This window comes from Dinoponera quadriceps, unplaced genomic scaffold, assembly GCF_001313825.1.
Source record: "Dinoponera quadriceps isolate SergipeBrazil2010 unplaced genomic scaffold, ASM131382v1 scaffold3736, whole genome shotgun sequence".
Classification (NCBI taxonomy): domain Eukaryota; kingdom Metazoa; phylum Arthropoda; class Insecta; order Hymenoptera; family Formicidae; genus Dinoponera; species Dinoponera quadriceps.
The window spans coordinates 318,324-341,831 of NW_014557750.1; the positions used below are offsets into that span (position 1 = coordinate 318,324).

At 41.7% G+C, this 23,508-nt stretch overlaps 1 protein-coding gene across 1 annotated transcript in view; it reads left to right on the forward strand.

Annotated features, from left to right (window-relative positions):
• Positions 1–23,508, forward strand: part of LOC106749443 (hemicentin-1-like) — a 410,426-nt gene that overhangs the window by 228,547 nt on the left and 158,371 nt on the right. Inside the window, exon 2 of the mRNA XM_014628886.1 lies at positions 19,145–19,277. Within this exon, the coding sequence (XP_014484372.1) occupies positions 19,145–19,277 (133 nt within the window). The remainder of the gene's footprint in view (positions 1–19,144; positions 19,278–23,508) is intronic.

The window sequence follows — 23,508 nt, forward strand, 5'->3', positions numbered from 1 at the left end:
GGGGAAGGGGGAGTGACGGGGTTATTTTTCTCGGCAACCGACAGCGCGGATAATAACCGTTGTCTTTAACCCCGCGTGCGCGAGCGAGCGATGGAGTAACGCGTAATAGACCTCGGCGTAATAGTAACCACTCCCCGGAACTTTTCATATTATATCGAATCGCCGAGACATTAATTGTCTCGTGAATTTTCTATCGTCGGGAGCCACGCGATGTTCCTACGCGTCGCGAGTCCTCCTCTCAAGTCCGGCGGACGAAGATGCCGCTACCACTGCTACCTCCACGTTCGCGAATTCTCCTTCGCTCCTTTTCGCTTTCTTCCAGCGACTTAACTTAAAATCGCGTGAATGCGTTCCTGTTACGACGCGGAGGGGCGGGGTTTCTGTACATGATCGCACAGAAATGGTTTCCGGTCGATCCGCGATCGTAAGAGTATCCGGCCGGTGATTCCGGGCGAGCAATTCATATTTCGACGTCGCGCACACTGTGCCTCCAAGATCGCGTAATCGTTTTCTCGACGACGGCGGGGTTGCGTTAGTCATTTCGTCGACGGGACCGCGGTTACACCGGTGCGATCTGTAAGCGCGCTGCGTGATAAAACTCGGTAAACGCGGGTAATCGTCCGCGAGACGCGGTTTACAGAGGGCTCGCGTCGTAAAGCGAGAGAGCGCGGGCGTGATGGTAAAAAGAACCGGCGAAAATCCGTCGTGACGAGCGACGAGGATGACGATCGGATGCCGTCTGAGAACGTATGCGAGCGGCACCGAGACCACCCATTGGCCGCCACTTTTACGACTGACTCCTGCTCTTACGCCGCGTTATTGCGAATCACTTATACGACGTATTTCCTTTCACGAGATCGCGAACCGACGCTGCCGCGGCAGAAGACAAAGGATAAGAGCGTGAGAGAGGCGACGGTGGGAGGACACTTATCAAATTTACGGATCCGCGCACTATTTCGCGATGACACGTAGCCCGCAGTTTCTTTCACTTTTACGACGTTATGGAACCATAAATACGCTATCGAGCGTCCATAAAGCGCCGGCGTGGTCGTTCTCGTTGACAACGCCTTTCGTTCACTCTCTCTCTCTTTCTCTTCTTTTTTCTTTTCATCTATTTCTTTCTCTCGCAGCGTCGCGCTCTCGAAGATCGTGCGGCCATTATCGCGATTATTAGTCGAGATTATTGACGATAAAGTTCAATTGCGATCGGATTGCGCGTACAAAGACGACGGGCGGAACATAATACATTTATTACGCCCGTTGATTCGTCACGCATTAAAAGAAATTGATACATGGTGCAATATCGCGCGACGAAATTGATGTTGTATTTAATTATCAAATTATTGACGACAAGCGAGGAAAATAAAGGGAAAGAGGGAGAAAGAAAGAGAGAGAGAGAAAGAGGGAGGAAGGGAGGGGGGAGATATGATGATGATAGATATTTATTAACTCCGGCGTGCTCGTTACAAAATATTTTCATAATTCTAATATTATATATAATAATATTAACAATGTTTAACTTTTATTGTTGTACGTGTTTTATACGCTCTTTCCGCTTAATATATTGCGCTAGCATTTTTCTCAAGTTTTACTTAATTTTGCTTTAGTTCAGTCAGTAGGTTGTACATTTCCGTTATATAATAACGTTTTCTGTTCTTCGCTAGCTCTGCACTTATCAATATGTATATTACTTCTTTGTCTCGTATTTATTGCAACTTCATATCACACTAATTCTATTTTATAAAAACAAATAATTTGGACACATTCCATTTACTATTATTTTTATGCATCAACAAGCATATGCTATTATATCCGATTCTTTCTTTAATTAATACCAACTGTAATACTCCAAGCATATCTATAATCCGTATCCTTGTGTTGCACATAATACGATTCTCATTCTTTGATTTTGCAGTTTTTGCAAATATTATAAATTTCTCTTATTTAAATTCACTAATATTGATGTGCAATACTCTGATAATAGAACAATAATCATTTTATATACTATCATTTTATGTTTGATGTCAGATCTATACCAATTCTTTGCGTAATATTTAATTTCGTCTCTACTTTCCTACCAATATAATCTACATGTGCCGAAAAATTTGAATTTTCATCTATTATTACTTCTAGATAGTTCATTTCACTTATTACTTCCAGTAATATATTTCTTTCGTAATTTTGTTTTTACACGCTTATCCTCTTTTCCTCTTATCCCTCATGTCCTATTTTCCTATTTATAAACATAATCTTAGTTTTACATTTAATTGAGAGAGAAAGTGGGAGAGAGAGAGAGAGAGAGGGAGAGAGAGAGAGAGAGAGAGAGAAAGAGAGAGAGACGCTATAATCACGTGCGGGGCGTTTTTGCTCGTAAAATGCGAGCGAGTTGGGAAGTGAATGCCGGATGTAATACGTTAAGAAAAAGTCGATTGTCACAGGTGAGCGATGAGTGTAACGCTGAATAAAATATACATCAGACGGAATTCGATAGTGACAGTATTTCCTATTTTACACGACATTTTTTCTATCTCTTTCTCTCCTTTTTTCCCTTAGCGTTCTATAATGATTTACGTTCTCGCGCTGCCACGTTATATACTCGCATTATTTAATTGAACGTACTGTTTATATCAATTCTCTGCGCGGCCGACATATTATTCTGACATACTGGAACATATATCTCTGCGACATGCGCTCGCGTAGGATTCAGCCCGGTATCGTCGCGTTCGGCTAATGGCACCGCCGGCCGTATTTTCATTTAACACGATTGTAGTTTTAAAGCTGCATAAATCACCATCGGCTGTCGGCATTTTTCGATGATTAAGCTGTAAGCTCGGACGCGAGATTTATAACCTGTTCCGCGAGGTATAGTTTTATTGACGACTCCGGGCGTGCGGAACGAGAGTTCGTGTTTAAATCGTTTGGAAATATCCCAGCGCGACGGTTTTCATCGTTTTCTTCTTGAACTCGCCCCCCCCCCCCCTCCTACCCGGGTCGCAATTGTTTCGCGCAGAAACAGGGACGAGCTACCGATTAATTGCATAAATTATTTCCGTCGCGTGCGGCAGCGTCCATAAATCGGAGGATTGTTCCTTGACCATTTCGAGAAGCCGTCGCAGCGTCGCGAACATTCGATGCGCCTCATCCAAGTTCCGCGATCGCCGTTTTCCTATGAGATAGATAGATAAGTAGGGGAAGAGGTAGGGGGGGGGGGGGGGAAAAANGGGAGAAAAATAGAAAAGAGAGCGGGAAACAAATTGCACGCACAGTCGTGGCTCCGCGCGGATCGCGAAGCATACGTGCGCGCGTTATCCAATTATCGCCAAATGATCAATTATTATCGCACAGAGAGAGAGAGAGAGAGAAAGACGGAGAGATCGGCCGCGGCACGTGTGATTAATCAACGTCACTGATGCGTGGGACGCTCATGCAAAAATAACAGCTCGCTAGCATGTCACTGATTTGTGCACGCGTGCGCGTGTATGCCGATGATCGCACGATGGCATAATTTCATCGGTGTAAATATACCGTGCGGCATTACACGCTTGAAAGCATACGACAACTATAAAATTACCTAATAACATTATGAGCGATACATTTTACCGGTCGGTGACGTCGAGCGAATTTTACACGCATCGGTGATAGAGCGATATCCGTGCGCAGCCGCGGGAGAGAAGGAAAGAACGAGCTCGTTTAGACACGTGTCGCGGTAATAAACAGAAACTGCTCGATCCCGTTGGAAACGTCGCGTCGATATCATCGTAGAAGGTAGACAAGTCAACGAATCTGCAGAGTCCCATTTCCTCTCGAGAGGGGAAAAAGAGACTCGACTGTGCTGCCTGCGCACTCGTGGATCGAGCATTCACGCGACGCAGAATATTACTTGGGAGCGTGTAAAAGAGAAATTCTTTCTCTCTCTGTTTGTGTAACTGCCGAACGTGATACGCGATAATGGGTGAAACCCGTTGAAATATCCGAAGTATTCAGCGTGATGTTAATTCCGCGGAAATATACGAACCGCCTCCGCGCCGGGGGGGGGGGNTTAGTAGACGTGGGAGCCCGCTTGCGCGCGTGTAGTTACAGATAAATGAAGAATGACAGCGACAGTGGAGCGGCGGCAGTTATTGTTCTCGATATGACATGCATGAATAATTTGATTCGCTATTAAATATTCCGATTGATAAATAAGTTGCGCGGTAACGCGGGCGCGCGTGCGCTCGACGGCTGGGAATAATCGGCGCCGGTCTCCTGCAGCCCGGCGGCGGATAATTAAAATGAATACGAATGAAAGTGTGTATCGGAGATTTTACCCCTTTGAGAGTTCGGTCCTGGTGCGCGCGAGAGAGAGAGAGAGAGAGAGAAAGAGAAAGCGAGGAACAAAGGCCGAACGCGCGAGCAGGAGCCAGGGTTCCGTTCATGCGATCGCAAAAGTGGCGGTAGAGGTGGAAATAAGTACCGTGTGCGCGTTCGCTTCCGCTTTATCGGAGAGCTCCGGCATTATACTCGGGATTTATATTAACTTTTCCGGCGCTTTGCTATTGTTAATACTGCTTGTGCATTCGTTACGTCTAACGAGTACGCCGGCGTGTAATTCATTCTCGCGGGTCACAGAGGGAGGCAGGGAGAGAGAGGGCTTCATGTAAAATAATTATTGGCCGCGCGAGGCTTTCGTCCTGTCGATACACGGCACGGCTGCAAATGAGATTAACCGGATGTAATTCGAGAGCTACATTGTAATCGCGCGCGGATATTAACGCGAAGATGCTTTTATATGGTCGCATTGGCTGGTCGTATAGGAGGTTCATACAGGTTCGATATATATTTCGAACGACACGCGTGTGCGAGCCGGGACACGAACGGGAATATATCGAGGAATTTAGAAACGTCGGGCGAAGTGATGGACGGAATAAGAAAGTGTGACGCGCAAGAGAGATTGTTTGGTGAAAAATGCTGGTACGCGCGAGTCGACAGTATCGACGTCTTCGAGAAATTAAGTTCGGCCAAGAAAAATGAAATACACGCCTGCCCAGCTGGATGGAAAATATTTTGACAGAATATCACCCGTCCAATAAGAGCGCGGAGCAGAACGCGACCAAGCGGAGTAGAGTGCATCACCCGAGTCGAAATTTCGATAGCTACTTTGACACACTTAATGGTGCGCCTTCTCAGACGACCTAGAGATCAGTAGAGATCTATTTTACCGATATTGACGCTTATTAATTTCTAACATATTTTATATATTATGTAGACTCTGTAAGTGACTGACCAAGAAATGTTGAAAGGGCTAACTGTTGAAGGCGTAAAATTAAAATGTATAGATTACATTGTCGAGAGTATAAACGAAACCAAAGCCGTATGGAGGTCGGTACAGTCCTATCGTGCGATTAATTAGACTGTTTTCATACATACGTACCGTGCGCGCACAAGAGAGAGAGAGAGAGAGAGGAAGAATTAGTTCGGCAGGTCTTCTTTCGCGGGTCCCGCCGGGACCCGTCCAGCGAGAGATAGTGGATATTATGGAATCTCTCGTCCGTGAAACCAAGGAGACCTCGCAAACCCGAGCACGTGCTATATCAGCGTGCCGCTTATTGCTATGCATTGTGCAAATTGACAAGTCAATTTGCATTGGCAAAACCAACGGCGGGCGGCCGGGGAAGGACGGATCCCTCAGGACACACCGTGACCGAGGACGCGCTTTCACGATCTCCGGCTTTATCCGTCTCTCCGCGTGCAGTGGGTATATCCGGGATGAAATGGCGCGGGCTTATTTCCTGCATTGGAGCTCGATGCCGTTGTGAGATAAACCGGTCATTAAATAAGTCCGGCTGACGTGTCAACGGGGATCGCGATCGAGCCCTTCGACCGACCGACCGCGTCGATTTTGTCAACGTTTCCGACAGCAAAGCGAATTCCCAATGCGATTGGATTAATAAATTGAACTCGGCCAGGTGGAGCCAGGGGCTCTCCTTACTCAGCGGGCGCGCGCCATGTTTTAATACCTCTCGCGGCTGGTGCGATAATAATCGACGTGGGCCGATGCACAGTGTGGTCGCCACCGGTAATTATTAAATTTCGGCGTAATGCAACGAGCGGAAATTATTGAGATGTCTCTGTGCGTGTATTCGGATAGAAGGGGCAACGTGGGCGTGCGTATCTTTCAATTATAGCCAAAGTGGCGCGTTACAAATGTGATTTTAACGAGACGGAATGTGTCGTTGCGCGAGCTAAAAATAGTTCCTCGTTAACCCTCTATTGGCAAAGTGGATTTTCAACGTTCCAGAAAGGCGGGGTCGGATTCGACTCTTTGTTCTATTCCGTTCATTTTTCGTGTAATCAATGTACAAATGGATAAAAGAAGTGAATAATAACATGAAACATTTTTAAGGGGGTTTTCTGACCTTGGCAGGTGAATTCAGACGTATTTTTGGGAATTTTTTATGTATAAAGATTAAGATATAGTTAAAAGACGATATATCGTTAAAAAGTGCATTCAGTGTGGATTAAAAAAAAAAATTTTATTCTATCTTTATTCAAATTACGTAGTTCAATATGGCGCCGAAGTTAGACCTACACTGCGAGCACAGTCAAACGGTAGACAACGTAGAAGTTGTGGAATTAATCTGAAAGCAAAAAGTTCGTTTTTTTTGTGAATAGGCTTTTAATTTTCGTCTGAATTAGGATTATTAATATCGCATGCATATTTTCAATATAGCGACAGTTTAAAAGAAAATAGTTCTAATTTTACTCATATTTTCCTTTTGTTTGGCTTTTAAAAAAAATTGAAAAAATCAATGTTGACTATTTATTCTAGTTCAAGCGATAACGGCATTGTTAAGTATAACTGTAAAAGCGGAAGCCAATCGGACAAGTAACTTTTTTTGAAATCGTATGTACCATATTTGAAAATATAGTTTTGAAAAAAATGTATATAAAGTTTGATGAAACATTTTTCGTGACACGTCGAAACTTTCGGACTTACTTTTAATCAATTATTCCAGGGCCATAAAAGGAACCTTCCTCTTCTGCAAAAATTTCGTTGTGTAATGTTCTGTGCTCTGGAGCGACAATTCTGGTTTCCTTGGAGCTCGAAGATGCGCGATGCTCCGAGCACTTGAGACAATCGTTGTTCCGTGAAACGGCAAAATCATAAGTTGTGCTACCGATGGTTGTGCCTATCACCTTCATTATTTTAAGAACATTTATCTATCCGTCGTTGAAGATATTAATTGCTAAAAAATTTACAATGTCAACCACTTTTTTGCTGGCGACAATATGCTTGGGAGGGAATATCTCTACTAATGAATTTAAAAATTCATTATTATTTTGAATATGTGTTCCGAGATATCTCTAATAAATTATTCGAAGACAAATCTTCATAAATTGGTTTGATGAATTCTAAAACTTTTGGTCAAGAGGTGGATCGTGCGTAAATGTCCCGAGCGTTCCACTGATTTTTGCTTACATCAATTTTCAGGATCCGGTGGGCAGTAATGATGTAGGATATTCTTAAGACTATAAACTTTCGAGAAATATAAAAAAAATTGATCTTTTGAAGCCTCAAGATCAGAAAACCCTCTTAAAAAGGGAAACAGCGCGTACATGCTATAAAATAAACGAAACCATAGAGTCGTTCTGATTTTATCTTGCCATTAGAGAGTTAATAATACCCGAAGCATCGTCCCCTCGCGAGAGCGATCAAAGTTCACATGCTCGTGTCATAGATGAATGCGGAACGATGTGTCGGACTGTTCACTTTTTTATCTTCATTCATTTCGTGTCGTTGTGCGCGCTAATCGACATCGCACACAGCATCGGTAAACTTCGAACGACAGGTGAACGTGACTACAAGTTATAAACGCTTCGAAAACTATTGTTTTCTCGAAAGCAGAATGTTCCATGCGCGATGGTGTGAGACAGAAAGAGACAAAAAGAGAGAGAAAGAGAGAGAGAGAGAGAGAGGAAGATAGAGAAAGAGTTGAAGCGAGATTGAAAAACGTTATCGCGCGACGTTAATGCGATTCCGCTGTGTTCAGCATTAGAGTGTCAGTTTTAGCTCGGGGCATGTATTTGATTTTATATAGCGTCAGAACAATGACCGCCAGTTTCGTTTTATTCAGCCCATGGATTTTTCTAGCGCGCCGCGTCATCGCCGGAACCGTGACGTGTCCTCCGTCTCCGTGTGAAATTTTGGAAACTAGGAAGTTCGCGGAGCGGGCGCTCATGAAAAAGACGGAAAACAAAGGAGAGAGTATTTATTTTTATTCTGGAATAAATCTTTCGCGTTTACAGAAACTTAATATAAGTATAGTTGCTTGCCGAAGTTTGGAATAATACAAGACAATGAAAAATATACGTAAGTGTAAATAAATACCGAAGTATTAAATTAGGATAATAGTAATAATAGTGCTGCAATGCAGTATAGTGATAAGAATTTGTCAGAGTAATAAATATAAAGATAACATGAAAATATAAGTGAATTTTTTTAAAATAGCGTGACATGTGCATTTATTTTTAGCTATACAAGAAATAATATAAGAAAGCAAAAAAGAATAATGTACAATAGAAGATAGCGCAAGCTGTATATAAAAGAATATGCAAACGAAAAATATATTTATCTATTTAAGTGTCAACTAAAACCATATTTATTTAGAGATTTTTCTAAACATTAACGTTTTTCACATAATGATCGTCTCAATGTTTTGTAGTTACTGTAAACCTTTCTGAATTTAAAGCGTAGACCATTAAGGTATATTTGAATTTAGCCAAATAAGTGACTATCTCGTCAGGTAATGATGTCCATAAGTAAGCAGCTTGAATTACAAGGAATCTTTTATAGATTTCAGTACGGCAAAATGGTATGAACAGTCTGTCGGTAGTGATGGACGTGGTTCTAGCTGTCGGCAACGAAAAAATAAACATCATCGATGGATACGACGGTATTTAAGACTGAAAGTTGAAAAAATAATAAGCATCCTAAGTGATATAGACGTCGATTCCTGATTGATAGCCAGTTTTTCTTCTTTGTGTGCAAAACGCACATATAAGTTAAAGACGCAGTGCAATTTTGTGTTTAGTTCATCAGTAAGGTCGCAATGTACAATAGACCAATAATAAAAAACGGACAAATTAATATAAAGAGAGAGAGAGAGAGAGAGAGAGATTCTCGGGAAGCAGAAATCTCGTGCCGACATTAGTCGCTGCTTTGTTCGCCGCTTCGGTAGCTCGTCGGGCTTCTGCGTCAGAGCGTAATTAAAAGTACGTCGGACGTGTTTAAATAACATGTCAAAGCTGAGTCCATATTAAACCACGGCCGATTGGAAAGTGTGTAAAAAAAAGCCGCTTTTGCTGTGCATAGCTTATTCAAGAGCGCATCCATGATGCATCGATGCGAGCTGTCGGATCGGACAAATCTACGGTGAAAATCCGCGAATTTGCACAAAGGGCGAATAATGCCACACTGGGAACATTTCAATTATTATAAATAAATTTTTTATCCACACCTCCCGTGTTGTATGCTCAGGCAGAGTGAGAGAGAGAGAGAGAGAGAAGGGGAGGAGGAGGGTGAGAGAGGGCGGCGGCGAATGAACGCTTACGGGCGCGAGAACAGTATTTAGCCGGGGTTGGGAAACGGATCCGAATATTTCATGGCTGATGTATATACGGTTCGCGGCAACGCCGCTGCGGTACGGCTTACGTCATTTACGTCGATGAAGTATTTGTAAATTTAATGCGTTTCCTCTAATGCATTGAATTTAACAGGCAACGCGCGTGCATTTATATGCCGCACGGGTGTGCGCGCGTTCGCGGAAATATCCGCATACGTTTCTCTCCCTGGCGAGAGCATAAAAGTTTTACGTCGCATTACTACATCATGAAATATATTACGATCGCATTTATAATTTACGATCGATACCGAATAATTCCAAGATTATGGCCAGAGATCGAAAGATAAAGGAAGAAAGCATTAGACAGAGAGAGAGAGAGAGCGAAGGAGGATATACGCCCAGAGGCTCTGTGATTATTTATTTATCCGCGCGTTAACGACGTTTTCACGCGACGATCGATATGACTATTTTTTAGTGCACCTGGTACGCGGGTTCTTCGCTCGCACCTGCTGAATATTTTCATTCAACTGCCAAACTGGACTGCGCTCGGGAGCAGCCGTCGGCTCCCGGCGAAATTCCCGGTGTTGTGTCATACACGCGTCCCCTATTCTATGTCCTTGTATTTCTCATCGTACAAGCACTTCATTCACCGAAGCGCATCGATGTCGCAGTAGTAGGTAGCGGGGTAGCGTAGGTAGCGACACCGTCAGCGAGCGAGCGGGCGAGCAAGCGGATGCGACTCAATCACAGCTTGTGAAATTTTCGGGTACTCGCGATTACGAGCAACACGGGGCTGCCGTGCATGCTTACCATTCCCGGATTAAGGCTATGACGTGAATATACTTGGATACGCTGTGGTTCCTGATACGCTCGAGTTGCGCGCAGCTGGGCGTAAAAGCACGGAATAATCTTAATTCGCCCGGCCGCTATTCGCGACAGTGCTGATACGCGCTAATCCACCGCCAATCATCCTCTTATGCACTATTATAGTAAATTTCCAAGTAGCCAAGGAACAACAAATACTCGCAGGAATAGACACACACACACACACATACATACGTATCGTAATCGTATGAGTTCCTTTATTGCGGTGATAATAAATACACGCAGAGAATTGTTCTCGATGATACATATATTCGTGAGCCGAAGAAGTACAGTCGGCGTTATATATGCTATACCATTCCCTAAACGAAAAGTTACGTAATTTTCAACCTTACATATTAACCCTTTCCGACCTGAATTTCTTTTTGCAAGTGATTATTAGCGCTGCTTGATTTTTCATTATGTTAAAGTTTTATCGAGCTCTCTTCTTGTGGAAATTAAAGTAACGGATGAGCGATAAGTAATTTATTTGACAATGCTATCTTATACTGTGAATTTTGAACTTTTTAAGTCATTTTAGATCCTGTGCCAATCTTTATCCTCTGTCACTGAACTATAGACATATAGAACACTATAGAACACTATAGACATATAGAGATATCTGAAATGATTACTTTTAACCGACATACCTGAAGTTTGCAGTGAAAAGAAAACATAATTTCACAGAATATAATTGAAACTGATAAATGTAAAGGTACAAAATAATATAATTTCAGTGCTTTTATTTTTTTTTTTGTAATACCTTATAAAGGTGTCATGGGTATATCAGTTTTGGGGTCTAATTTCTAGGAGCGTCAATTCTCAAATATCTTAAAAAATAATTATTTGCAAGGATTCACATGTAGTAATTCTTACAAAACTATCATTTATTTGTAAATCAAGGGGTATACTTTCCGTTTAAATAAGTAAATAAATAGATGGATGAATATTTTGATAGAGAAGAGTTTCGAGTTTGCATCCATCTGCGTACAAATTTTACACTTCCAATAAAGTTTTAGAGCCTAAAAACAAAATGGTATATCGATTTTTATTTTTCATCTATACCCTAGTCGCGCAATACAAGTGTAGTAAAGTATGCTATTAGTATGTTATATTATTCAACATAAAATTTCTACGTGTACGTTCACACACGGATCAACAGCCGGACGGAGGAGAGAGAGAGAGATAGAGAAATGGAGGGAGTGCTGTAAATCGCGCGATTCCGAGCGAGCGTTAAGCAATTTACGAGATACATCAACCCGTATCCCGTTATCTAGTGTCACATTTAGTGCTAAATGCGCCCCTATACACGCCTCTGCCGCACACCCTCCCGTCCGAATCCGTCGATCGTGTCGGTTCAACGTCAATACAAAATCAGAGAAATCCGGCCGGCCGCCTCGGGTATTTTGCCTCGAGGAAAACTCCAGCTCTGTTCGTCTTACGGTTCCAAAATTAGTTCTCGGCACTCAAACTTGTGTGCGTGTGTGTCACTTCTGATTGCATTTTCCAATGGAGATTCTCCGCAGCCGTGTCATCCTGCCGAGACCGATGAACTCTCCGTCATCATCGTCCGCCTCTTTTCGTCCTCTCGCGCGAACTAATTCTCCCCGGTGGTCCCCTGTACTTTACCGTCTGTCGTAAACGCGGCGTACGTAAGCCTCGGCGATTTTCGAATTAGCGGCGCCCTGTTGGGGAAGGAAATGGCACTTAAAACTCGTGAAACCCGCGCCTATCTGATATCCCGTCGCCGCTCGATTCGATATGCTACGCGCCGCGCCGTCATCCGATTTGCCGTCGTTAAGCACTCTCTATGTGGGTCAAATCCGAGCGGACCGCAAAGTCCGAAGCCTACACGTCCTCTCTCTTGCCTTTGATATTATCGATTCAGACCGCGGTGCGCTGCTGCTCCTGGCTGCTGCCGCTGCCGCGTCGCTGCTGCACGACAGCCGTTTACGTACATGCTTCCCGCGATATGACAAACAGCATGACGCAAGCGACGCCTGCAACGTCGCCGATATAATGCACACGTGTCGTTGATACGGCACGAAACGTCAAGACGTGTTTTCGAACGTCACGGTGTAACGATCGACGGGGAAATGACGACGCGATCGGACGAGGCAGGTAGGCAGGAAGGAAGGGAGGGTGCGAATATATCGGCGATCATGGGGGGGAAACTGTGTCTTTCGTCCCCTCGATACCGCCTTGTCCCGGGGAATAATGCGTATCGCAAATCTGACGTACGGTGGTTATACTCGCGTCGGGGGCAGATCTTGTCGCTGGCTCTTTATTAATTCACACGTCGACGAGGGTGCCTGATTGCCGAGCAACGGTGAGCAGCGCGATACGATTATTTCTACAGTCTACGACGGAGGATACGCGGTGTTTGTTGAGAGTTATACTTTGGGGAAGAAGAGGAAGAGAGAGAGAGAGGGAACGATATTTGCACTTTCGCGCGAGACGAGAGCGTCGGGAAAAATGCGCGCTGTCTCCGAGTCCCATTGGAGGACGCGAGGGCTTACGTCGGATACTAGACGCGTGATGACACGGTGCACTCCTGTACGTCGCGCCGGGTCTCCTGGATACGAGGAGTAGCGAGGGAGAGGAGAAGGCGAGCAAGGTCGAGAAAGAGAGAAATATCTCCTAAGTATCGGCGGGGATAGCACCCGGAAGCCATTACCCGGCACGTCGAACAACGAACACGCGCAACAAAACTGCTCGCCTGCGCACACGTCTGTCGGCGCGATAAAATCATCCGCCGTTAAAGCGTGCAGCTAGTCCGCGGATATCTTCGACGTATCATGCGCGAACGGCGAAAAGGAAGAGGAGGAAGGAGAGAGACAGAGAGAAAGAGAGAGAGAGAGAGAGAGAGGAAAAATAATAAAAAAAAAAGGAAGGACGGAAAAGGCGATAGTCGCCTGGGAATGCGGTGTGCTGAACCGACACTTTGGCGATCCGCCCTTCGATGTGACGCGACGCGATGTTGAAGTGCGCTTTTCGAATTTCGCTTTGTAGATTTGTCGATTTTTAAATCCGCGCCAAGAACGGCCGCGCACGTGAGATCCGATCGCGGCGATCCGCGCTCGCGCCATAAAAGGACCGGGGTTTAACGATCCATCATGCGACTTTAATCCGATCAGTCGGTCGTAAGACGTAATACTCTAATTTTCCCCGAATTTATGAGGATTTTATGAGAACACGTCGCATATCCCGCCGGTCACCGGATCAATTTATCAGCGAATATCAGCGTGATCCGCTGTTCTTCTTCTTCTTCTTACCACACACACACACACACGCACAGAGAGAGAGAGAGAGAGAGAGGCATACACACAGGCAACATATTTCTAAAACTTACTTCTAAAGAACTTATTAATAACACATCATTAATTGTCTTCTGACATGAGCTTAAATTATACTTGTTAGCTCGAGAAAGACAGTCATTAAATAATAATTAACTCTGTGGCAATGAGTAATTTTCCTTACGTCGTGTTCATTAAGGTTGCAACTGTTATAGATATTATTAAATGTTCTGTTGCATTCTCTATAGCGTTTTTCTTTTCTTTTCATTTGCTTTTTACGGTGCCGTTCGCAATAAAACCAGCCATTCTTATATTGATATTATAATTATGTACTATTTGCGTTATTAATCATATGTATTATTCTACTCAAGATAAGCTTTGTTTACTATACATTGATAATTTAAGAGGGGTTTCATCCCAGAATTTAAATATATTCTACACTCTATACTTTCTCTCTTTCTCTCTCTCTCTCTCATGGACTTCCAATATCCTGCCAGTCCGCTCCTTTCTCTCATCGCAGGGAATTTCGATTAATAATAGCTGCTCGTCGACGTGGTTCCACGTTTTTCTTCAGCTTCGAACCGTCATCAGTCCGACTCGGTCCGGGCGGACCTCTCTGGCGGAGAAAAGGCATTTCATTTTATTCTAATATTTTCTACTTCCATATTCGCGTGTATATTGACGTACGCAAAAACATCCGGAACGTTTCATTTCGTATTTTCGAATGCACGATTATCATAAAGTCGGTAACACCGTCAGAAACAATCGGCGCGCGATATATCGCGGGCTCATAAATGTCATACACATGCATGCTCGCTCGCTCTCCTGCAGTTTTCCGCGGCTTGGCGCGATTATCGCGTATGAACGATTTTTCCGTTTAGAGAATAAGCAGTGACGGCGTGCAGCTCGACGTCTGTAAATGTATAGAATGAGACGCGTTTTTATCGAGCGAACAATGTAATTGTAAAAAATGTTATTTATGCCAAGCCGCGTCGCGTAGCGTTGCACTGCGGAACGGCGCAATCGAACGCTCTTTGCACTTTAGAGCCCGTCGCAAATTTTATTCTTGGTAAAAGGCGCTCGGATAAAACGACTCGTCGACGCGACTCAGCCCCTGATATCTCCGACACCGGATATCTCGGCGAATGGACCGCGGGTATACGGAAGGAGAAAAGGGCCGATACGCCGTCGTCGTCGTCATCGTCGTTGTCGTCGTCGTAGAAAATCGACGTAGCAAAACGACAAAGCGGGCGCACGAGCTCACGACGACGTCTGCTAGGATCTTCGTGAATACTTCAGAATTTTCTGTCGTCGTCGTCGTTGCCGTGCTGCATCCGTACACACCCAGAGAAACGGGAAAAGGAGACAAAGAGAGAGGGGAGGGAGGGGAAATATTGCCATAAATAGCGATCATTTAATTTCGAACGAAAGGTTTGCCACGTTTCGAAACGAGAACAACCTGCGCGCACGCGATACGTTGCATCGACGCGACGTCTCGAATTTTATCTTCGCAAGCACTGAATTTTTACGACCTTATTGTGGCGTATATATGCACGAATGCATCAAAGCTTTTGCACAGTCTCGTACGTTCGTAGATGTTTTATCGGAATTATAACGGAAAGTATCCTTCGTTCTTTATTTTTTACGAAGCGGATGTAAAATGTTTGAAACTTGTAACATATGCAGCGACTGCGGCCCTTGTTTCATCTCTGCGTGAGATCGTTTAACTCTGACAGTAACATGTTAGGCCTACGAGGCTTGCACGTGTTTTCTTTCACTCATTCCCTTTTCCAAGTTTTGTACAAGATATGTCCCACTCCTGTTCCTCTGTTATTCAATGAAAGGAATTTGAGTCCACACGCGGAAAATTTTTGTTAAATAATACAGCATACTATATAGAGACTATAAGGTTTCTCTGAATTTAATATACGTTTGTTGGATTTGGGTTTGTTTAATATAAATAACATAATTTAATATCAGGTATTATTTTATTTGAATGAAAATGTTGTTTCGTTAAAATAAACCATATTGTTTGATACCGAAACAGTATTATTTAATATATAATATTTCGTTTTCAATAAAAAAAAGTTATTTCATTAAATATTTCATAGAATCGCGGAGAAGTTTTTAAATATTTTTTTTTGACATAGTGTTATTTCTTTCAAATAATTTATTGTGATAATCATTATAATATTTGGATAAAAATACAAAAGAAATGTGTCATTGGACGTAAAAATATTTATTATTTGAGAAACTAAACAATCCTGTTTGTTGAATCAAACATTCGTTTATTTGTTCTGTTTCAAAAAAGAAATTTGTTTGAATTAAAAAAATTTTATTAAATTTAAAGAAATTTTTTCTCTGTGCAATAGCATAATTTATTAAATAAGTATTACACGACTAGGATATATTTGTATTGAAACCAAAATATATATATGACAGCAATAAATAAATAATTTGATCAGATAATTTTTAACCTGCTTGCATATAAATTTACCATATGTACAAAGAAATATCAGAAAGATAAAAAATGTCCCATTATATAATATATATAATATATAATTACATAATAATAATATTTTAATTGTCATAAGAAACCAAAAAACTGCAGAAAGTCGCAATTTTTATACTTTTTTTTCGTAATGTAAGTCTGAGAGACGTATGATGTTATTTCAGCGTCAAGATCACAGGTGTACGGGACCATATTAAGAATCGAATCTTATAAGTCCATCTTGAATTTATCTTCAGATATTGTACGGCTCTTCATTGGTTATGAAACATCTGGAGATGAACTTGAGGTGATCTTGAATATAAAATCCGTCTGTTGATAAGAGCCTACATTTTGAAGGCGTGCATTGATAGAAATAATAGTTGTTTTTGGCCTCAACTATATCCTTTTCTTCGTTTTAAATAGTAGTATTTTAAATAGCAGCAAAATGCATTTAAAGTTATTATCACTAATACTATAGTAACTCTTACACCAAGAAAATACAGGGTTTTCCATTAAGAAGTTTCATTTTAAATCTCGCGCCATTTTTAACCTATTCAAAATAGAACTGTTATTCCTTAACAGCTGGCAAATAAAAAGCATACGGTTAATGAAAGTAGAAAGATATATTCTTCAGCAACGTATAGAAATTGTAAAAATTCATTACAAAAATGGTGAAAATTTGGCGGAGACAGTTCGTAAAGTTCGTATTGCTTTCGGACGTAAAGAAGCAACTTCTCGTCCAGCAATTGTTAACCCAATCAAGGAATTTGAGCGTTTGAGTTAAGTTAATGATTTAAAGACCCCAACCTATGCTCGGCCAGCCAGATCAATGTCTTTTGTGAAAACGAAGCTGGTGCCGTTTTAGTGAATGGGCTGCGTTACCGTACGATGCTGACCGACTTTTTTGGCCTGAAGTGAATGATTGGAACGATGTTTATTTCCAGCAGGATGGCGCAACGTACCACACAAAACAATCATATAGATCGTGCGATTTAACACTTCTAGATTATTTTCTTTTTTGTTGAAGCTATATGAAGGATAAGGTCTACATCAGTGCTCCGTAAACGATTTAAAAGTTTAAGGACAATATCAAAAGTGTTATTCACGAAATCGAGCCGCAATTATGCGAAAACGTGCGAAATTTCCTAAAAAAAGTGATCATTTGTCAAAAAAGTCGAGACGGCGATTTATCGGATACTATGTTCGACATTTAATCATACAGACTGTATTTTGCATTGGAATAAAAATATCATCACTTTTTCAAAAAAGAACTTTGTTTTTCTAATAATTGAAAATGAAATCCTCTTAATGGAAAATCCTATATCATTCTGTTGCTAAGAAAAGCGATTACTCAGTTTACTTTCTTTTTTTAAGTAAACATTATCTTCAACAAAGAATATTTTCTTGACAATAGGCTTAAAATATGTTCATCACAAATTTTAGAAAAGCTCATTATGACGTACTTAAAAGAATTTATTCTCTTTTCAAGAATATTATAAAACTTCATCGAAGAAAATTTAAATTCGGTGTATTTACGTAAACAACCCGATTTTTGTTTTAAATTAATATTCTTGATTGACTAATTTTACTAGGATTCAGAATATACTTTGAATAAATTTAATGCTTATGAAATGATGCTTGTAAAATATTTACGGATTTATAAACTTATTTAACAAATTCGAAACAAGCAATATTTACTTATATGTAGTATTTTTCTGTGTGCACATTTACGCATTCATTACTAGAAAAATAGTTCTCTTGACTATAATTCTTTTACTATAATTTATAGTCATGATATTCTAGTTACAAATACTAAATATTTTTCAATCAGTGTATAATAATTGAGAAAAGTGATTAAATATGAAGATGAAGAAAATTCGAAAACTTTTAATGGAACAAATATATATTTTTAAAAATATACATATAGGGAGAAATTGGTGGGATTAGAAACGGAGAAGAGAGAGAGAGAGAGAGAGAGAGGAGAAGGGTTCATAAAAAACATATACGTCTCGAAGAGGCATATTAATCTTCTACTCTATTTAATAAGCCGAAAATGGATAACGTGATACAACCACGGAGCCCTCGCAAAATTGGTACATGTGATTGCACAATTTTTTCATCAAAATATTATAATAACTATTATATATTAATATAAACAATTAAACCAAAGCCGGGGCCGCGCCCCGGATCGATGGAATTTATTTTCGTTAATATAACGTCACGTTATCGCCGAAACGGCAAATAATTTAATGCCAATTAACAAAGGCGTTTATCCTAATATTAAACGTGATTATATACGAGTAGCAATAATAGCCTGATACTTATCGCATTACGCAGGTGTTCACGCGTCACCGAATAATATAATCACAGAGAAACTCGGTGGGAAAATGAAACAAACACGAGTACGTAATTGCATACAAAGTGAAAGATTATTCTGATAGAACGAATTCATTTATATTCCGCGCGAGCAAATTGCGTTTTTATCAATATGCGGACGCATCGCGTCGGCGGTGCCGGCGGCGGTCCGGACTTCTCGAATTACGTGTTTTCATTACATACGTGTGTAAAATTAGGATCCCTTTCGGTTATCTCCGTAAAAAAAAGAACCGTTCGGAAGAAATCCCCCCTCCCCCTCTCCCGGCGTGAAGCGAAACATTGCGTGCGAGGACGTGCTAATTAGACGCCTCAGATAATCGATTGTACAGCCGCGACACCGATTGCGTGATTTCCCCCGATGCACTTTTATAACGCGACGAGTCGCGCGAGCCTTTTTTCTCCGCATCACGCTCGAAGTGTCAGCCGGAGAGCGATATTCTCCGATAATACGATATTTCCCCGAAAGTGCCTTTCGCTGTTAAACCAACTCTGACCGTTCCGCGTCTCTCTCTGTTTAGTACCCATATCACACATCGTGGCACTGGTCGGAGATCCCACCTATCTTCCCTGCGACATATCAACCACTCACGAGGGGGACTCGGTGCATCTTGTGCTGTGGTATCGTGAGGATCTTGGTACATCAGTTTACAGGTAAAGTGCAATCAATCCATATACAGGCGAACGTACATACGTACGTGCATGCGTGCGTGCGTGCGAGAGAGCGAGCAGAAGCGAACCCGGCGTTCACACACGCGCGCGCACGTACAGTCACGTGCACAACAGAGCCGGGCCGCAAACTATCGCCGGTAGTTCCTCCTCCTCCCGTCGACAGGGCGGACTGCAAACAGCCCGCCGGCACAATGCGAGATTGGTAGTCGCTTTTATCCGAAAATTGTCTTCGAACTCGATTTTCGCCGTCTCGCATCGCGCAAGGAATATATATCTTGTTTGCTCGAGAGAGAGAGAGAGAGAGAGGAGCCGTCGCTGAATATTGCATAAGTATCGATTTGCAGCGATCGTCCGAAAAACGAACAGGATAAAAAGAGAATCAAATCGGCTGTCCGGGAATCGCACGATCGTTGTCTTAAGCGCGACGCGACGCGAATTTTTCCAAACGGCCGCGTGCCGACGCATACCGAAGAGTCGGGATATTAGGATGGTATCGTGCGCGCGTGTCGCTCAAACGCGCCGAAAAATCGCGCTCTCGATACCCGCATAATTTCCACCCCTGTTGAGGCGGACGTCGTTTTTTAATCGCGGTTTCCTCTCGCGATTTCCGTCCGGTCTGCTATTATGCAGATTAAATTTCGCGGCTACGTTACGCAACTGTTACCCGCGTCGCGCCCGTCCGCGATGTACATACTAATGACGAGCCGGTATCGCGATACGAGCGGATATGTATGTTTACGATCGGAAAGGTTGAAAAAAAAGAATAGAAAAAAAGCGAAACAAAGGGGAAGGGAGAGCAACAACGGGAGGCACGACCACCCGATAACGTCGACATCGCCGTGCGCGACGCCGGTTATTCCGAGAGAGCTGTGCGAACAAATTCCAATGTTTCATATGATTTCGCCGGCCGGATTTTAATTACCCGTCCGTCTATCGGGTTGTCCACGCAACAACGTCGCGCGCATATGCGGTCTCGTCAGCGAAAATGCGAGCGAGCTCGTAGATAACGAAATTCGCGATAGTTTGATCGGCCAGCGCCGCGGCGTGGCGTCTTAACCGGGTTACTGCCCACGCGGACAATGAAATTGCGTTTCCACCTAGTTTCCCTGTCGCGACGCGATTTTTCGCCGGCTTTAATTTTCCCTCACGTTCGTCACAAACTACATGGAACTATGCGGCGGACAAACAGACTGTTCGTTATCGCGATACCGCGCGCGCGCTAACGTCGCTAAAGTCTCGAAAGCGGATTTATTATCGTGCCAGGTCGAGAATACGTCCGCGCGATCTCGGACTCGAAGACAAGCGGAGGAAAGGTCGAAACGGAGAGCATTGTACCCACCCGTCAACGTGCACGTAGTGCGTTCGCCCCCGTCGGATTTTCGCGCTTTAGGTTATAATCGAATTTTTGGGAAATTATAAATATCGGAAACGCGATGGATTTAATAACCGAGAGCGCGAACGATCGAACGGTTGTTCCGTTAATTACGTCATGGTTAGACTGATCAATCATCCCGATTTTCGACTTTCATTAAAGGCGATCCAATAGAACCCTAAGCGGGACGTCATTTGTCCCGATTTTTCACTTAATAAGCTTAAGTTAGCCTCAAACTTTGTTGTCAACGAAATTTCTTGTGCTGAGTCGTTGTAAATGTTGGAGAAGTGAGTCAGCTTTATCGAAAACACTAGCATACAAGTGGTATAAAGCATTCAAAGAAGGCCGAGAAGTGATTGAAAAAACCACGTCGAAGTCGCTGAAAATTAAACTCATGTTGACTGTTTTCTTTGACTATCGTGGTGTCGTCCACTTGGAATTCCTTCCGGAGGGGCAAACAGTCAACAAACAATATTATCTGGACGTTATGAGGTGTTTGAGAGAGAATGTTCGCTGGAAAAGGCCGGATTTGTGGAAGAACAATTCTTGGATTTTGCACCACGATAATGCGCCATCCCACACATCGACATTTGTACGTGATTTTTTTTATCAAAAACTCAATGAATATCATCGACCAAGTACCGTATTCGCCAGATATGGCCCTGTGTGATTTTTTCCTGTTGCCCAAACTCAAATTAACACTTCGTGGAAGACGTTTTGAGTTCATTGAAGCCATAAAACAAAATTCGCAGAAGGAGCTGCGGGCCATACCGGAAAGTGTTTATAAGAAGTGTTTCGATGATTGGATTATTCATTGGCATAAGTGTATCACATCAAATGGGACCTATTTTAAAGGCGACAAAATAAATTTGGATGATTAAACCAATATTTTGTGTTTTATTGAACAATTCCCCATGGAATTTTGTGAATTGAATATTTCTTGCATAACTATGGCTGTTTAAGATATAAGAGAAGATAGTGATATTGATTCTGCATAAATAGCGATATTGATTCTACATAAAATAAGAAGTAAAAAATTGTGCGCGTTTTAAGATAATAATTCTATGTTCATATGGAATAATTCAAGATTTAACAACTTTAGGATCTTAATTTATCGCTCGGATCAATTTGACTCATGAAGCGTTAAATTAGGGTTAAACTTCGATCGGCCGAGCATCACCACCGTGTTTCTCATATACGGTTAGTGTCATGTATGCATATACCATTCCCTAAATGGAACGTTACATGATTTTCAGCTGTAATGCATAAGGTTGAAAATCGCAAAAGTAGCTTTAATTATAATGGTGTAAGATTATAACGACTTTAATTATAATAGTTTCAATCTTATATGTACATTTTTGAAAGACTAAAAATTACACAATAGTAAAAAGTTTCAATCCGGGAAATGGTACAGGTATGACGCCGACAATATAAAATTGTTACGCGACGCAACGAGATACCGCTCTTTTCTTTTTTCCTCTCTATTTCTTTCTCTCTCTCTTTCTCTTTTTATAAACAGGTCGCTATTTACATCGCAGATTAGCAGAGACTGTGCCACGTTAAGTGCTTTATATTTTAACGCCACGCTGCTTAACATGCAACTCCCGTCCCGCCTACACCATTATCCACTTTCCCTTCATAGAAAGGCAGAAGTGCCGCGTGATGCCGTGGAGTAGTATCCTCAGCCGACTTTTATCGCGCCGGCTTACGATTTTAAAACCTTTTCAAATGTTACGATATTCTCATGCGAAGAAGGAGGTGGAGCAGGAGGCCGGTCACGCCGTAATACCGCGGTGACGGAATCTGAAAAAGGCGGAGGAATAGCAACGATTCGCGCCCTCGTTCCTTCGAATGCTATCGTAATCCGCGCTTATATTCGCCCTAGTTGCTAAGTAAGAAGTACCTTCATTTCCCGGCAATACAATCGCGCGCGGCCCGAAGAATACGAAACGAGACGTCGATCGCGCTCGCGCCCGGAATGGCTAATAAATCGATCGCTATACAGCGGCAACAATGAAATTTCGCGTCATTTTCCCGCTCTGTTTCGCCCACTGCTTTACTCGAGTCAACATTTTGATGTTACTTTAACGCTCTTAAACAGATGATAAGGCTTCGATCAAACTCGCACTATGTATATATGGGGATATTATGTAACTCCTCGTGCAATTAGAAATTATTGACCGTTCTAGATTTGAGATATTTGCAACTAAAGCTGGCACTTTATATACGCGTTCCTTGAAATTAGAGTGCTATTTGTAATTTCTATTTTAAATATCTTCTAAACTAAAATAAATCAAAATAGTATTTTGACGAAAAATACTGTGATATTAAAGACTAATATACAAATATATATATTATACATAAATTTCAGAATTATTGACCATTTTGTTTTGAAAATGATGTCAAATTCATAATTTACAATATATTATATTCTAAATACATATATATATATATATATATATAAACGTATGTACATATTTAAATACTTGTATATTTATTTTTCTTATTTATACATCTCTATTAAATGAACTAATGTTTAAATATAGCATTAATAATAAAAAATAAAGATAATGATATTTTCATATTTGTATTATTTTGTACATATATGTGTGTTTCAACATCAACTGCGTTTCAAATTAACATTTATTATTTAGGTAATAAAATAAATTTATAGGAATGTAATTTCGCTTGATAAACATTAAATTTATAAATAGCTTCCTTGATATACCATTAAAAATGCAACACTGAGCTTTACAATCTCCTTGAGGATAGTTCACCTCTATTTAAATGGCTTATAGGTTAAAGAAAAATTTATTTTGATGATACTGATACTTATTAACT